General features: G+C 43.3%; 1 protein-coding gene across 3 annotated transcripts in view; it reads right to left on the minus strand.

Annotated features, from left to right (window-relative positions):
- Positions 1–362: 362 nt before the first annotated feature.
- Positions 363–18225, minus strand: part of hells (helicase, lymphoid specific) — a 118361-nt gene continuing 100498 nt past the window's right edge. For all 3 annotated transcript variants that reach the window (XM_069900837.1, XM_069900836.1, XM_069900835.1), the window contains exon 22: positions 363–1846. In XM_069900837.1, the coding sequence (XP_069756938.1) occupies positions 1740–1846 (107 nt within the window). In that variant the 3' untranslated portion in view covers positions 363–1739. The remainder of the gene's footprint in view (positions 1847–18225) is intronic.

Here is an 18225-nt window from a genome sequence, read left to right on the forward strand (position 1 = left end):
CAAAACAAAATCTTTTGTCTTGTCAGATACTCCTTTGCACAAATTGACTGGGGTCTACATCGCAAGACATTTTATTGTCTTCTTTGCACAGGCCACACAAATAGAAATTTTCCTCCTTGTTAAAACACCATCGCAAAAAGAAAAGTGGACCATGGTTCAGGACACAGGGATAGATTTAAGACTCAGCGACAGTCACAGTTGTTAAAGAGAATGAGGGATTAAAAGTGGGAAAACAGCAGAGAAAGACACGTAGAAGGAAAATACAAATCTTTGAATAAGTGTTTAAAAAAAGCTTCAAACACACATTAAAAAATCCAGTTTAGAACCACAAACAGGATTTTTAAGATGAAACACCAGCATGATCAATTTTAATTTTTTTTATTTCTAATAAAACATTTTTTGTACAGTTTATACAAAAATATTCAACAAACAACAGGAATTGTAGGTGGAAGTGTCCAACAATACTGAAGCTTTATGGCCTTGAACTCAAAAATCAAACAGTTGGACCATATTTTGGGCAATGATAGACATCTATCCCAAACTAAACCTCCCCTAAGCAACCAACTGGAATTACAGCTATCTATTTAATCCATGTCCAATTACCCAAAGTGAGAAGAAGAAACCCGTCCAAGAAAACAAATTTCAGGTATTCAACTTTTTAATTTCGTACAAAAATCACAAATAACCAGCCTTTCACTCTTTTTAGTTCACATAAAACTGCATTGTTAATGACAACAAAGTAAAAATCCACACAAACAGCTCCAGTTGTTGAGTTCCATTATCCAGAATACTTGCTTGAAATAACACTCAACACTAGCACGCACTCACTCCCCACCCCCCGCAGGTACAGGAAGCAGCACTTGTATAACTTTTCCATCACAAGTGTGATCTCCAGGCATTTTATCTAAAACATTCATCACCCAGGTATAACTTCCTCACCCCATAGGAATGATCAAATTAAACAATTATCTCTTAATTCAAAACGATTATCCAGGAATTGGGAGAGAAAAAAGCAAAAACTTAGCAATTGTCAGTTTCTCAAATTTTACCATCATTAATCTTGACCGAAAGGCAAACAAAAAGGAAGGAAAAATTGCACAGTGACTTTCAAGTCAGAAAAACAAAAGGGTGAGTAGGGTGGAGGTGGGTGAGATAAGCTGGATGTAATGACATCTTCTCTGGCGTCGGTTTATTTTATAAAAAGAAAATTGCTGATTACAGGTTGTTCTTTGAAGGCAAGGAAGGCAACAAAACTCAGAAACATACATCAATACAAAGATTTTTCAATACTGACTGGAGCTAAAATTACAAACACAAAGGCACACGGTAGCATTCCTTGCAAACTCTCACCACAAGGTGGAGTGTTAACTTCCTGTTTCATTTGAAACAAGCCTCTACCCAGACAATAAATGTGCAATTTTTTTTAAACAGACAAGAACCCCAACTTGTAACCAAACTTGTACAGGTAGAAAATGCAAGGAAAGTTTACTCTATTCTCCCATTCCACCTGTATAATGGTTAGATATGCAGTCAACCTTTCATTCAGATTTCAGGTAGCAACAAATCTCAAAATAGTACAAGTCTGCATCAGTTATCTACTGTGCAAAACAAAAAACACATTAAAAGACCCAGAAACAGGATGTCATGTCAGATCAATAACCCCAAGAATGCAGTTCAGAAACAACTCAAAAGATAAATTATTTCCTGAAGGACAGGAGTAACTAGCACCTGACCACCTCTCACAGCCCACACAGCTGGATTCCCACATTTGCCTCATCATTGTCAAGTACTTTGAAAAGTTTGTCTGTCTGGCCTTTGAATTCCGAGTTTTGTTTCTTTGTTTGTTCTGCAAGAAAACAAATGTCATATTAGCATAAACCTCAGAAGTTGGTCATTTCACTTGAAAATAATTCCTCCAAGAACAGAGCTGTATCAACACCGATGCAAGACATTACCTCATCCTGTTATAGTAGTTTCAGAACATGCAGTCAATAGAACAATTACAGCACAGAAACAGGGCCATCTTGGCCCCTCTAGTCTTTTTTTGTCTAATCTCACTGACCTGCACTCCATACCTCTCCCATCTATATACCCGTCCAAACCTCCCTTAAATGTTTTTAAAAAATTGAGCCTCCATCTATCACTTCATCTGGAAGCTCATTCCACACTTCCACCACTTGAGTACAGAAGTTCCCCCTCATATTCCCACTAAATTTTCTGCTTTCACTCTTAACCCATGTCCTCATTTGAAACTCTCCCATCCTCAGTGGAAAAAGCCGATCTACATTTACTCTGTTTATCCCCCTTCATAATTTCAAAAACCTCCATCAAATCTCCTCCTCTCATTCTTCTATGCTCCAGGGAATAAAGTCCTAACCTGTTTCACCTTTCCATGAAACTCAGTCCCTGAAGTCCAGGCAACATTCTGGTAAATCTTCTCTGCACTCTATCATTGATGTCCTTTCTGTAGTTAGGCACCAAAACTGCACATAATATTCCAAATTTGGCCTCACTAATGTCTTGTACAACTTTAACATAATATCCCAACTTCTGTACTCAATACTTTAATTTACAAAGGCCAAGATGCCAAAAGCTTTCTTTTCAACCTTATCCACATGTGACACCACTTTCAGGAGATTATGTATCTGTATTCCCAGATCTCTCTGTTCTACGACACTCCTCAGTGCCTATTTTCCTTATTCTAATATATCCCAATTTCAAAGTATCATCTTCCAAAGTGTGAGTGAAATATCCCAAATTTCAATCCCTTTAATCCAATAAATCAAACTCTGCGGTTGTTACTTTGTAGTTTTAAATCGTTGATAAAAACAGATGAACATTTTGTCTCACTTCACATTAAGACTTTCATAACGATAACAATATTAATGATACAAGGATATATAGAGATTTAAAATATTAATGAGATACAAAAACTTTAGAGATACACAATTCAAAGAAAAATTTCTCATGTTCACGCTTCCTTCACATCTTGTAGAATGAGAGAGCAAGCACCTAGCCTGGGCAGATATTATAACATATTACATCAGGCATAAAATTAACTAAGAATCAAAAATGCAAAGTTTTAACCTTTACATTCCGGCCCCCAAATTATTATAATAGATATTAATGGCTAAATTTATAATTACTTTTACAGATGCACAAAGTAAATACAAGATTAGAAATCAAAACTTTCAGATTCCTGTAAAAGACAGATTTTAAGTAATTGAATTGGTTTTAATCCACACTTGCCGAACAAATCCCTTCTTGTCTGGAACCATATCAATTTTTCCCAGTAACCAAGAATTTCTTGGTGAAGAATTGTCCGTGATAATTGCAATATTTCCACATACATAATTCCATTTAGCTTTAAACCATTTTTGTCATTCTTGCAGTTATGAAATATATTCTTTAATCCATCTTTTCCAAAATAAATCTGCAATAAATTGCAACAAAATAGACGTAGGCATTTAAGGTTTTTTCAATCTTCCTCCTACTCACGATACATCAGTTGCAAGAATAGGATTTAGCTTGTAAACACGACTGGTTAATGTTACATTCAGATTCTTCTTTAGTTTTGATATCTTGTTATCCAATGCCCTTTTCTGACAAAAACGAATCATCTCCAATTCAGCATTCACAACTCATCAAGTGTTAGGAAACCACTCTTTCAAGTCTTCAGATTCTCTTTCTTGATACCATTTAAAAGCAGCTTTTAACCTAGCAAATTAATTGAGTGATTGGATCATGTTCATTAGATATTTGAATAGTATTTACCTTAGTTTTGGATTTCAGGGTTCTCTTAAAATTTCTTTCAACTCTTCTGGATTTTTGAGGCCACTCTTCTTGAGATCACCAAAGAAATTGAGGACTGGACACCAATGTGTTGGCACTTTTCAGAAAAGATTGAACTTTTGATCCACATGAAGCCATATCAGATAGATTATCTACTGTTTAAACACATCTCCATTGATTAACGTGCAAAGTCCTTATAATTTCACAAAGGTACGAAACCTTGTGGTTTTGTAATTAATGTATTTAAGCACTGATTAATCCAAAACGGAGTCTGCTAACTCCATCTGTAATTCTCTTAACATGGTGTCCACTTTGTTCGCCATAGTAGCAACAGTCCGTTTGAGGTACTGTAACTGGCTTTAATGGAGCCACTCTGGCCTTTCTCGTGACAAATCCACAATGACTGACAAGACCAAAACCACCTTCGCTTGCATCAGCAAAGTGGTGTAACTGAGCAAATGTGGCAATTCCAAAGTTTGTTGGTTTAAAACATTCATTGACTTCAAAGTTTTCTAACATTTTAAAACTCTCCATCCAATTTCTCCAATCTTGTGCAATGGATTCTGGTTTAGTTTCATCCAAGTTTTCTTCTGCACAATTCTTGCAGAATTTTCTTGGTGCCAATATTCCCAAAGGATCGTATATTGAACTTGCAATCAAAAGAATAATTTTTCTTGTTAAAGGCCATTCTTCAAAGCTATTTTGAAAACATCAGATTGAACCCACAATTGCACCCCTAGAATTCTTTGGACAGGTAGAAGGTCACAATCCAAGTCAAGATGTTTCATTTCCTTTGCTCTTTCTGCCTGAGGAATAACAGCCAGCATATCTCAACTGTTGCTAATCTATTTTGTAAGGAAGAAACCTCCTTTATTACAGATCTACTTTAACTCGTGATAAAGATTTATTGTTTCTTTTCCTGAAACCATTGAAGTAAGACAATTATCAACATGGAAATTATTTCTGACGATGCTCATATCTTGGGCAGTAAATTGCTCTTCATCATCTTCAGCACATTTCCTGACAGCAAAATTTGCACAACTCGGCGACGAAGTTGCTCCAAATAGATGAACTATTATTCTGTACTCAATCATGTCTTTACTGTCATCTCAATTAGGCCACCACAACAATTGTTTTTAAAAAAAGCCATCTTCTGATGGTACTTTTACTTGATAAAACATCACTTCAATATCTGCAGCAATTAAATAGGCTCTTTACAAAATCTTATCAGAACACCTGGTTAAGTCTGGACTTTGTTGAAGTTGAGAATTCAATGAAACTCTGAAATGTTGCTCCACAATCAAATACTACACAAAGTTTCTTCTTTTGTGGAGGTATAACTCCATGATGGGTTAAATACCATTTCCTAGCATCTTTACATTGCAAGATATCTTCTGATACTTTTTCTACATAACCCTTGGCTATCATGTCCAAAGTGACATTTGTATATCCCAAAGGAAGGAAGAATTTCTCTTGAATCTTAGTATACGCTGTTCTGCAATTGTATTGTGTGGCATACAAATTTCTCCTTTCTTCAAAGGTAATGCTATACACTAATGACCAGCAACATGTTTAACAGAATTTGAAACTAAATCCAGAAACTGTTCGTCCTCCTTTGAAGGCTCTTGAATATTGGTGAGACATTCAGAAAAATCAATTTTAAACTGTTGTTCCCACAGATCATTAAGTTTCACAACTGAAATTCTGTTGACATTCACATTCAATGTCTTCTGATCATTATTCTTTTTTTCTCCTAACGGTCTGTTAATCGTCCACACAGCAAAAGGTCTGTGATTTTGAATCCTTTTGACTCGAGGTTCGAGAGCTTTTGGTATATCTAATTCAATTAACATCTCGATCTTCCAAGCATCAATCTTAGGTAAGCAAACATCTTTTAGATGAGCCCACTGTTTGATATCCTGATGTGGAATATTCTATTCACAGGCATAGTCTTCTGAATGTATACATTTGGAAGATCGCAAAATTCATTGCTATTTAATCCAGCAATCTCTAAACCTGATACTATATTAGTTTTAATGTTCCTTTCATTGTTCATTGTCTTCAATACAATCTGTGATCTTTTTCCATGAAGATTAAGTTTATTCATTAATTCAACAGTACAAGAAATGGATCAAGAAATGCATAGGTCTTCAGTATGAAGCTCCCCTTTTTTAAGCTTTAATCTGCACAGGAACTATTGAGAGGGCTCTGTCACTGGCCACAGTAAGACTGTTTGTCTGAATCAAAGTTGAAGTATACTTTTTGACTGTGTAAAGTCTTTAGTCTTGGATTCAGAAGACTTTGTAATCTGTGTTCCCAAATGATGAAACTGCCCTCTTGATCTTAAAGAGACAATCAGATGAAGACTTCTCTTTTGAAATCTACTTGTTCTGTGTCCCCCTTTTCTTAGGAGTAACACACAACAGCACCTATCCTGGTTACAGTCATTCAACAAGGTTCCAACTCCTATGTGTGTCCCACAGGGTCTAGACTTTTGTAAAAACATCCAAAAATATCTTAATTTGATAATATTTCTCCAAATCTTGTAACATTACATCATCAATGAGGTCAGTCCCAATACTAGGAAACCAAATGACCATATTCTGAAATTCTTAACAGTTTTAGTTTCATTTCTGAAAAACTTCTTGTCATCTCTGTTCAAGAGGCTTAATTGCTTTTATGAACTACACCTGGAACTTGAGTTTCAATTAAGAACACTTCTCATCCAATATGGCTCTGTTTTCCAGATAGTCAACTCAAGAATGAACTCTCAACTAACCCAAGACATAGTTATAAAAAATATAGCTTATAAGAAATATAACCTAAATATTAATATTAACAGATCCATTACATTAGGCACAATTCTGCAAAGTCAATTCAAAGTTCAGTCTTAGAAATAATGCATTGAAACTCAGACTTTTAAAGTGATTCTCAGAAGTAATTACATAGGAGGTGATATAGAGATCAGACTGCCAAAAACTTACAAATCCTTGTCAAGTTGCTTCTAGGGAAATGTCTTTTCATACGAATGGTCATCACAGCTCCCCACTTGCATAGGGGAAACAAAACGTCTGACCTCCACAATACTTCAAAAACCCAGGCATGAGTCAATCAAAATAACCATTACAATGGTTCAATAATTTTCCTTACAAGGAGAATAAGCAAAATTGTCCATTTCACACAAAGCCACTCCACCTTTGTGTTTATATGATGATTGTCTGATCAATAATGAAACAGGTTTCTTAAGAGTCCCAAAGACAAGACTCATGATCACATCTCTCTGTAAGTGTTCCACCTGTTCTCTTGAATAAACAACCATTGCTCTTTTATCTTTAGTTGAGACCATTAATTTGGTTTACATTTTGTACTTAATAGTGCCACTCCGTCTGTGAATGTTGTGAAATATGAATGTTTGTAAAGAGAACTCACTAAATAAAACAGGATCTTGTAATAATTGGCTAAACACTACCTACCACACATTGACTATTGTTGACCATGTTGACTATTCCTAATCAATTCCTGGCTCTCCAAATGATTGTTTATCTGATCTCTTAGAAAACCTTCCAATAATTTACACTCTACTGACATGAGGCTCACGAGCCTTTTTAAAACAATGGAACAACATGAACTGCCCTCCAGTCCTCTGGCACCACACCCATGGCTAATAACATTTTAAATATTTTTGTCACAGCCCCTGCAATTTCTACACTAACCTCCATCAAGGTCAGAGGGAATATCTTGCCAAGTCCTGGGGATTTATATACTGTATTCACTTTAAGACAGTAAACACTTCATCCTCTTTAATCCATATAGGTTCCATGACCTCACTGTTGTTTTCTTTACTTCCCACGATTCTATGCCAGTTTCTGAGTGAATATGGAGGAAGAAAAAACATTTAAGATCTCCCCCATCTTTTTTGACTCTAAACAAAGCCAATCGCACTGATTTTCAAGGGGACCAATATTGTCCCTTACTATCCTTTTGCTCTTAATATACCTGTAGATTTGGTGTTGGTGCTGCACAATTGCTCAGCAAAAGGAAGTGCAAGGTGCTCCTTCTATCCGATAGCCTTGGGCAAGGTGCAGTACCTGTTTAGCCTCCCAAATCAAGGTCACGTGAAACCATGGATTAGATTATGGATAGACTTTACAAGCAGATTCTAAACTAAAAAAGCTAGGCAGATGAATCTGCTAGTCAATGGCCAAGGTTAGTCTAGTCTGGACACTGCAACTGAAGGCGGCAAGGGGAAACCACTTCAGTATTTTTCACTTGACTACACAAAAGAGTCTGGAAAAACAACCAACTGAAAAACCTCACAAAGATAAGCGTATACAGAGCCGTTGTCATACCCACACTCCTGTTCGGCTCCGAATCATGGGTCCTCTACCGGCACCACCTACGGCTCCTAGAACGCTTCCACCAGCGTTGTCTCCGCTCCATCCTCAACATCCATTGGAGCGCTTTCATCCCTAACGTCGAAGTACTCGAGATGGCAGAGGTCGACAGCATCGAGTCCACGCTGCTGAAGATCCAGCTGCGCTGGATGGGTCACGTCTCCAGAATGGAGAACTATCGCCTTCCCAAGATCGTGTTATATGGCGAGCTCTCCACTGGCCACCGTGACAGAGGTGCACCAAAGAAAAGGTACAAGGACTGCCTAAAGAAATCTCTTGGTGCCTGCCACATTGACCACCGCCAGTGGGCTGATAACGCCTCAAACCGTGCATCTTGGCGCCTCACAGTTTGGCAGGCAGCAACCTCCTTTGAAGAAGACCGCACAGCCCACCTCACTGACAAAAGACAAAGGAGGAAAAACCCAACACCCAACCCCAACCAACAAATTTTCCCCTGCAACCGCTGCAACCGTGTCTGCCTGTCCCGCATCGGACTTGTCAGCCACAAACGAGCCTGCAGCTGACATGGAATTTTTACCCCCTCCATAAATCTTCGTCCGCGAAGCCAAGCCAAAGAAAGAAGAAGAAGAATCATGTACTCAACAAAGAGTACAGTCTCAGTTCAGGGATGGAGCCTTCACCGAAGGAGAACAGGGGAGGCAACAACTACAATTCAGAGGTTCAGAGATCATGATGGATAGAGAGATACGATCACCAATATCGGCAAGGCACTTGAATGATGATGCCCTGTAGAATCCCTAAAGATTTTCCTTCACATTGTCTGCCAAAGCAACCTCGTGTCTTCTTTTAGTCTTCCTAGTTTCATGCTTGTTTCTGCTAGCAATTTTTAAAATACTCCTCAAGTGCCTCATTTTCTCCATGCTGTTGTTATACACCTCTCTTCTTCCAATCTAGATCCCCAATATCCCTTGTATAGGTTCCCTATACCTTCTAACTTTGCCTTTGATCCTAACATATAGGCTCTGTATTCTCAAAATTTCACCTCACACATCCTTGCCTGAAAACAACTTACCCCAATCCATGCATTTTAGATCCTTTCTCAGTGCCTCAAAATTAGCCTTTCTCCAATTTAGAACATCAACCTGAAGCCCAGACCTATCAATCGCCATAATTAGCTTGAAACTAATGGCATTATGATCACTGGACCCAAAATGTTCCCCTATACATATGCTCCTATCTTGTTCCCTAAATTAAAAATAAAAAAGGTTACTCCAATAATTTGGGGTTTTTTTTTTTGGGGGGGGGGGGGAGTATTGCACACTCTCTAGTTAGTATCTCTATTGGTTTAGAAAACTTTCCTGAACACATCTGACAAACTGCAAGCCATCCAGCTCTTTTACAGTATGTGAGTCCCAGTCAATATTTGGAAAGTTAAAATATCCTAATATCACAACTTTATGTTTCCTGCAGCTGTCTGCTAGATCTACAGATTTGGTCTTCCAATTCTCGTCGACTATTGAGCAGTCTATAATACAACCCCATGAGTGATGTCATACCTTTCCCATTCCACAGCTCCATCCATATAGCCTCAGTAAATGAGCCCTCTGGTTTGTCCTGCCTGAGCACTGTTGCAATATTTTCCCTGACTAGCAATGCCACTCCTACCCTTTTCATCCCCACCCCGTTCTATTGAGTCTAAAGGTCTAAAGCAATGGAAACCAGGAACATTGAGCTGCCAGTCATGCCCCTCCTGCAACCAAGTTTCACTAATGGCCACAATGTCCAATTCCACATTCCAATCCATGATCCAAGCTCGTCTACCTTTCCTACAATACTCCTTGTATTGAAATTGATGCACCCAAGAAAATTTCTACCATGTTCAACCATTGACCATGCAATTTTATCATCTTTTCCCATCTCGACCTATTCTAGCACTCTGGTTCCCCTCCCCCAGAGAAACACTAGCAAACCTTCCCACAAGGACTTTTGTCCTCTTCAGTTCAGATGCAGTCCTGTCAGAACAGGTCCCACTTTCCCTGTAAGAGAGCCCAATGATCTTTAAAAAACTGAAGCCCTTCCTCCTACACCATGTCTTTAGCCACATGTAAAGCTGCATTATCCTCCCATTTCTAACTTCATCAGAATGTAGCATGGGTAACAAATATGAGGTCTTTTCCTTCAACCTTGTGCCCAATTCCCTAAACTCTCCTTGTAAGACCTCTTCAACCTTCCTAACCATATCATTGGTTCCTACATGGACCATGACATTTGGCTGCTCACTCTCTCATCTGAGAATGCAGTGAATGCGATCGGAGATATCTCGGACCCTGGCATCAGGGTGGCAACATACCATCTGGGATACTCTATCTCTGCCACAGAACCTCTTATCTATCCCCTTAACACTACAGCTTGCCTCTTTTCCTCCCTTCCCTTCTTAGCTAGCCACAGGACCAGACTCAGTGCCAGAGAACTGATCGCTGTGGCTTGTGTTTAGGCAGTTATTCCCCTCAACAAGTATCTAAAATTATATACTTGTAATACAGGGGAACACCCACAGTGGTGCCCTGCACTGCCTGTTCCTTTTCCCCTCTCCTGACAGTCACCCATCCTGCCTTCTACATGTGATAGTGTCCCTGTAACTCCTGTTAATCACACCATCTGCCTCCCGAATAATACGGAGTTTATCCAGTGCCAGCTCAGATTCCTTAACTTATTTTTTGAGGAGCTGCAATTGGATACTGCTGGCTTCCATAGCAACCCAAACCTGCAAGAAGAACATTTCCCTGCCTCGCGCCTCTCTCCATCGCCACTGCTTCTTTTGGACTACTACCACTTTAATATGCTAGTAATGTGGCTCCTGGAAGAGGTGAAAAACCAAACACCTGTGGCCAATTTCAGGAAAAACCTTGGGAAATCCCTCCCTGACTCCCTAATGGCAATCAAGCAGAGTTCCAAGGAGATCAACTGAAATTTGTAATTCATTAACAGCAATTCTCATTGCTTAAAAAAAAATCAAAAGACTCCCGCCGTCTCTCGGCAGGCCCTGGCTCTCCTCGAGGGCTGCCTCGTGCCTGTTCAGTGCTTCGCATCTACTTTTTGCCAATCCCTTCCCATCCCTGGTCACAGATATTGGGGTGGGAGGACTTAAATTTCTGTTTCAACTAATATAAGCTTCCATTCAAATCTGCTTCCAACATAATCTGAAAATACATCCCTGTGAACTATCGCTGCCTCTTTGTAATGGAGAAATGGCAAATTTTTGATTGGTAATAAATGAGCTATATCAAATGATCAAGAATAGGTGAGAATCCACTTAAATTGCTCAAAAAATCATGATCTCTATCCCAAGAAACATTCTATAAAAGAACATACTTATTTGTAATCATGCATTTAGGCATCATATCCAAAATCCATGTAAACCATCTGTCCTTCCATTTCTTCATCTGCCTAATTAATAGCTGACTATACTGTCCTTCAACACTTTTCCCCATCCAGATAGGTGGAATAGTGGATAATGAAGAAGGTTTTCAAGGATTGCAGAGGGATTTTGGCTGCTTAGAAAAGTGGGCTGAAAAATGGCAGATGGAATTTAATGCTGCTAAGTGTGAGGTGCTTCATTTTGGTAAGAAGAATCAGAATAGGACATATGTGGTAAATGGGAAAGCATTGATGAATACAGAAGAGCAGAAAGATTTAGGAGTAACGGTACATCGTTCCCTGAAGGTAGAAACTCACGTGAATAGCGTGGTAAAGAAGGCTTTTAGTATGCTGGAATATAGGAGTTGGGAGGTGATGTTGAGATTGTATAAGACGTTGGTGCGGCCTAATTTGGAGTTCTGTGTGCAGTTCTGGTCGCCTAATTATAGGAAGGATATAAACAGAGTGGAGAGAGTGCAGAGAAGGTTCACCAGAATGTTACCTGGGTTTAAGCATCTAGAGTATAGGGAAAGATTGGACAGATTAGGTCTTTATTCTTTGGAGCGTAGAAGGTTGAGAGGGGATTTGATAGAAGTATTTAAGATTATGAAAGGGATAGACAGAGTGGATGTGGATAGACTATTTCCGTTAAGAGGAGGAAAGATTAAAACAAGAGGACATGAGTTTAGAATTAAGGGGCAGAGGTTTAGAGGTAACATGAGGGGGAACATCTTTACTCAGAGAGTGGTAGCCGTGTGGAATGAGCTTCCGGGAGAAATAGTGGCGGCGGAGTCAATTGTATTATTTAAGAAATGGTTGGACAGGTATATGGATGAGAAGAAGATGGAGGGTTATGGGCATTGTGCAGGGAGGTGGGACTAGAGAGGGGTGTTTGGTTCGGTGCGGACTAGAAGGGCCTAATGGCCTGTTTCCGTGCTGTAATTGTTATGTTATGTTATATGTTATAACTCATCTCCCCATCACCATCCAACTAAGATGGCCCTCTGCTAGTTTAAATCTTATCACATATTAAGCAATGGAACACCATGTTACCCCTCAATATTGGAGTACAACAGTCTCCATATTCACGTAGACAATACTCAGCTTCTTCACACCAACACAGATTATTTAATATCTAACATTTCAGGGTCTTAGCTAAATACTCAAAGACCCAAATTTGCCACTTTCAGTTTTTATAACAAACTCTATCCTTGACCACCAATTCTTTTCTTTATTAAATATTTTTAACGAGTTTAACATTTGGCCACACATAATAAATGATGATTACATAATAATTCAATTGTATACAAGGGAGAAAAAAATGGGTAAATAATAAAATATGCACAACTACATTAATAGTTACTTGTAATAACTCAATCTAGTGATGAGTATATGCATTCAACCATGTCAGACCGACTTATTGGACTGTAGCGGCGGCTACACTGCAAACTGAAGGAGCGCACAACCAGATGGGTTGAGTTCAGTGAGCAAAACTGATTTATTGAAGGCTGCATGGCTGGTCTTATACTCCCAGACCGGACCTGGCTGAGAACCGCACTGGGGACCCCCGACGTCACCAGGGTGTCACATGGGTTCCCAACTGCAGGCTTCTGAGCCCAGTGCAGAGGTCGTGAGGACCCCCCCCCCCCCCCGACGGCGCCATCTTGGCCGGCTGCCCCACTGCCTGCCTAATGGCGTACCACCACACAGCCCCCAGCCCCCCCGGTATCAGCACCAATATCCTTTTTTGCCGGGCAGCCTCATTTCTTGGGTTGGGCCACAACTACTGGTTCAGTGGGGTCGAGATGGGCTGGCTTTAACCTGTCCACCGTAAACAGTTTCCTCTCATCATCGATGTCATGCGAAAATGGATCCTGAACGCCAGACGACTTTGTACGGCCACTCGTATGGTCTTTGTAGAGGTGCTGTGAACAGACCCCGCCTGATAAAAACGTACTCTGCGGAGTACAGCTCGCTGGGGATGTAACAGGCCCATGTGCCATGTCTGGGCGGTGGTGGGCCTGTGAAGGAGTCCAACTGGGCCCAGAGGTTGGGAAGTAGACCATGCGGTATGCTGGGGGTTGTGAGGTGCATTGATGAACTCACCAGGTAGGGCAAGAGGTGATGATGCCTGTAGGTCTTTGGGTGTCGAGCAGATGCCCAGGAGCACCCAAGGCAGCTTGTCCACCGAGTCGGGGCCAGTGAGGCGGGCTAGAAGTGCCGATTTAAGGTGGCAGTGCAATCGCTCGACTAGCCCATTGGCCTGTGGGTGATAGGCTACGGTGTGATGTAGCTCAATCCACAGCCTGTTGGCGAGCAGGGCCCAGAGCACAGAGGTGAACTGGGCACCCCGATCACTGGTGAGGTGGTTTGGAACGCCGAAGCGGGCAACCCAACCGTTCAAAAGCGCTCGGGAGCAGGAGTCCATGGAGCCATCTGGCATCGGGATTGCCTTAGGCCAATGAGTGGTGCGGTCTACCACTGTGAAAAAGTCATTGTTACCTCGGGAAATGGACAAGAGTCCGACAATATCCACATGTATGTGGCTGAACCATTCCCGGACGTATTCGAACTCTTGCACGGGTGCTCTGGTATGCCTGTGTACTTGGAAAGCTGGCAATGGGTGCAGGTTCTGGCCCAGTCCGCAATCTGCTTCCGAACCCCGTGCCAGACGAAATGTTCTGCCACCATATGGACCATGGACCTGATGGAAGGGGGGAAAGGTCATGGACTGCCTGCACCAGTGTTGGGGAACCACTGGTCGTGGGGTGCCCAAGGAGATATAGCACAGGACAGTGCCCTCACCTTAAGGAGTTGGAAGGTTCTGGAACCGCAGGCCCATGATGGCAGTCCTGAAGGCCTGCGTCTCCTCGTCGGACTTCTGGTCCCGGGCGAGCTGTTCGAAGTCAAGGCCGGGCGTCAGCACACAAATGGCTGGTCGTGAGTGTGCGTCGGCGACCACGTTGTCTTACCCCGCCTTATACCGAATGTTGGTGGTGAACGAAGGAGAGGTGACGCTGTTTGTGGGCCGACCAGGGATCTCTTGCCATAGCGAGCGCCTGAGTGAGGGGTTTGTGGTTAGTAAAAATGGTGAAAGGTTTCCCCTCCAAGAAATAGTGGAAATGACGCACCGCCAGGTACATGTCCAGCAACTCATGATTGAAAACGCTATACTTGCACTCTGGTGGGCGAGGAAGTCAGCTAAAGAATGCCAATGGTTTCCACTGTCCGTTCACCTGCTGCTTCAAGATGGCGCCAATGGCTGTGGCAGAGGCATTGATGGAGAGTGCCATATGCAGATTGGTGCGTGGGTGGAAGAGCAGGGTAGCCTTCGCGAGGGCATCTTTCATGGCTTCGAATGCCCTGCTGGCCTCTGGAGTCTAGGTGAGTGTCTCGTCTTTGGCCGTGATGAGGGCGAAGAGCGGCTGCATGATGTGCGCAGCGCCTGGAATGAAGCAGTTATAAAAATTGACCATACCTGCGAACTCCTGTAGCCCTTTGAGGTTGTCCGGGCGTGGAACTCCCCGATGGCAGCGACCTTCATAGCAGCAGGTGTGGCTCATTTGGCCATGATGGTATGACCCAGGAACTGCATGGAATCTTTCCCGAACTGGCACTTGGCCGGATTGACTGTTAGGCCGAAGTCGGCCAGTCGGGAGAAGAGGGTGCGCAGGTGAGACTTGTGTTGTGCCTGGTCTCTGCTGGCGACAAGGATGTCGTCCAGGTAAATGAATACGAAATTCAAATCCCTGCCCACTGTGTCCATAAGGCACTGGAAGGTCTGGGTGACGTTCTTGAGCCCGAACGACATATGTAGGAACTCAAACAAACTGAAGGGGGTGATGATGGCCATTTTGGGCATGTCCTCGGGGGTGCACTGGGATTCGGTGATACCTGTGCACCAGGTTGACATTAGAGAATACCCTCGCGCCATGCAGGTTGGCTGTAAAGTCCTGTATGTGGAGGATCAGGTAACGGTCAGGTAACGTCTCATCGTTAAGCTGTCGACAATCTCCGCAGGGCCGCCAGCGGCTTTTGGGACCAGGTGGAGTGGTGAACCCCAAGGACTGTCAGAGTGTCGAATGATCCCCAGCTCCTGCAGATTCGAGAATTCTTCCTTCGCTTCCTTGTCCGGCAGGAGTCAACGTGCCTTGGCATAGACCGGCGGGCCTTGGGTGGGATGTAATGAAACACCCCGTGGTGTGGTGAGGCAGTGGAGAATAGCAGCTTGAGGAGGGATGGAAACTCGTCCAGGATACGCTGAAACTCGTCCTTGGGCATGCTGACCCGTGACCATCCGTGGCTGCTCTGTACTGGAGGTGTTGAGGCGAACAGAATGGAAGGTACGGGCATCTACCAGTCGCCTACCTCAAATGTCGACCAAGAGTCCGTGGGAGAGGAGGAAGTCAACATCCAGGATGGCAGTTGGAAGGGACGAAATGGTGAACTTCCACAAGAACTTCCGCTGGCCGATCTGGAAGTGGACAGTCTTGTCTCCATACGTTCGGATCTCCGTCAAATTATCTGCACGGAGGGGAGGTCCTAGAGGCCAGTTCCAGGACTCGATTGCTGTGCCGGGATGACGCTGATCTGGGCCCCGGTGTTGACGAGGAAGCGTTGGCCACTGACTGAATCCTGCAGGTAGAGAAGGCTGTTCTTGGCCAGCCACCGCAGCCATTAACAGCGGCTGGCCTGCTCGTTACCCTGGAACGAGCAGGGCTGACGACACTTCCAAATCTGGGCTCCCCAGCACTGGTGGAAGAAGCAGAGGCCTGAAGTGGATGACCAGGGGCCAGGTGTTCCACCGCAGCGCTAGAGGAAGGCATGGCGTGGTCGTGCCCATGACTCGTAACCTGCTGGACTGCTGAGCTCTCCAGGAATCGTTCAAGCCATGGCTCCTGAGCCTTTTGAGCGACCTTCCTAGGGTTGACAAAACTCTCCTGGGACAGTAACGACCTGATGTCTTCAGGCAGATGGTCGAGGAAGATGCCCTCGAAGAGTGGGCAGTTGGTGGGATTGCCCATGAGCACGAATATCTCGTCCATCAACTCAATTGGAGTTCTGTCCCCTCAGGCGTCAAGGCGCAGCATCCGAGCGGCACGCTGGCGCCTGGCGAGGCCAAGGGAGCCAGTGAGTACCCGCTTGATGGTCCCGTACTTATCTTCCGCGGGTGGGTGCTGAACGAGGTGCAGCACTCATTTGGCGGTGGCCTGGTACAGGGCGGCAACCACATGGTAAAACCTGGTCGAATCCGATGAAATCTGGCGGATGTGAAACTGAACCTCTGCATGGCTGCACCAGGTCTCCAGCTCCTGAACCCAGAAGTCAGGGAGCTTGATGGCTACAGTGCTGATTGAAGGATTGTTCATGTTGGGTTCAAAGACGTTAGAACCTGTCGGGGTCACCAATTGTAGCGGCGGCTACACTGCAAACTGAAGGATCGCACAACCAGACGGGTTGAGTTCAGTGAGCAAAACTGATTTATTGAAGGCTGCCTGGCTGGCTGGTCTTATTCTCCCAGCCCGGACCTGGCTGAAAACCGCAGTGGGGGGCCCTGACGTCACCAGGGCATCATGTGGGACCCCAAGCAAGGGCTTCTGAGCCTGGTGCCGAGGTCGGGAGGAAACCCCCGACGGCGCCATCTTGGCCGGTTGTCCTGCCACGACGTGACAAGCGGAGCTGGTTCGCCTGCCTAATGGCATACCACCGCAGAACAACGAGTTCTATACTCTTTTGAGCAACGAACTGAAATGATTCATAGTAATGCCCTCCTCACTGACAAAAGACAAAGGAGGAAAAACCCAACACCCAACCCCAACCAACAAATTTTCCCTTGCAACCGCTGCAACCGTGTCTGCCTGTCCCGCATCGGACTTGTCAGCCACAAACGAGCCTGCAGCTGACGTGGACGTTACCCCTCCATAAATCTTCGTCCGCGAAGCCAAGCCAAAGAAGAAGAATGCTGTTTACACAAATCCAAATTGGCCTTCCAAACACAAAAACAATTCCATTCCCAAGTTGTCCTCTGCCACCTTTGTCCCATCACAGCTTAACCTCCTTTGGAGGATCTCAGTAGGTCGAATTATCACCAGTGGAAGAAAAAGGATGGTTGAGATTGAGCCAAAGCCCTTTATCCAGGCTGAAGATGTAGTATATAGGCCAGGGTAGAGGTCAGGGTGAAAGGTGCAGGACTGGGATTGGTAAACCAGATGAAAGTGAAACATGATGGACATAGGCAGACTAACTGATGCTAGACAAAGGGAGAGGGAGACAAGAACAAAGTGATCAGATGGAGGAAGGTGAGTCATACAGGGTGGGAACTCTGGCTTGCCATGGCAGGAATCTATTAAGTAGAGAAAGTGAGAATGGTGTTATAAAGAGAGACCAGATGAAACTGTGGGAAGTGGTGGGTTGTGGATAAAACCAAAGAGGAGGGGTAACAGACAAAAGCAGAAGGGACGCATTACCTGAAATTGGAAAATTCTACATAATTTATTTAGAGATACAGCATAGTAACAGAACCATGAAGCCACAAGCCTATACTGCCTAAATATTCCCATGTGCCCAACAAACAAACCACCATGGGAGGAAACAGGAGCACCTGAGAAAATCCACAAGGACACAAGAGAACATACAAACTCTAGTCAGCGACATTGGAACT

This window comes from Narcine bancroftii, chromosome 10, assembly GCF_036971445.1.
Source record: "Narcine bancroftii isolate sNarBan1 chromosome 10, sNarBan1.hap1, whole genome shotgun sequence".
Lineage (NCBI taxonomy): Eukaryota > Metazoa > Chordata > Chondrichthyes > Torpediniformes > Narcinidae > Narcine > Narcine bancroftii.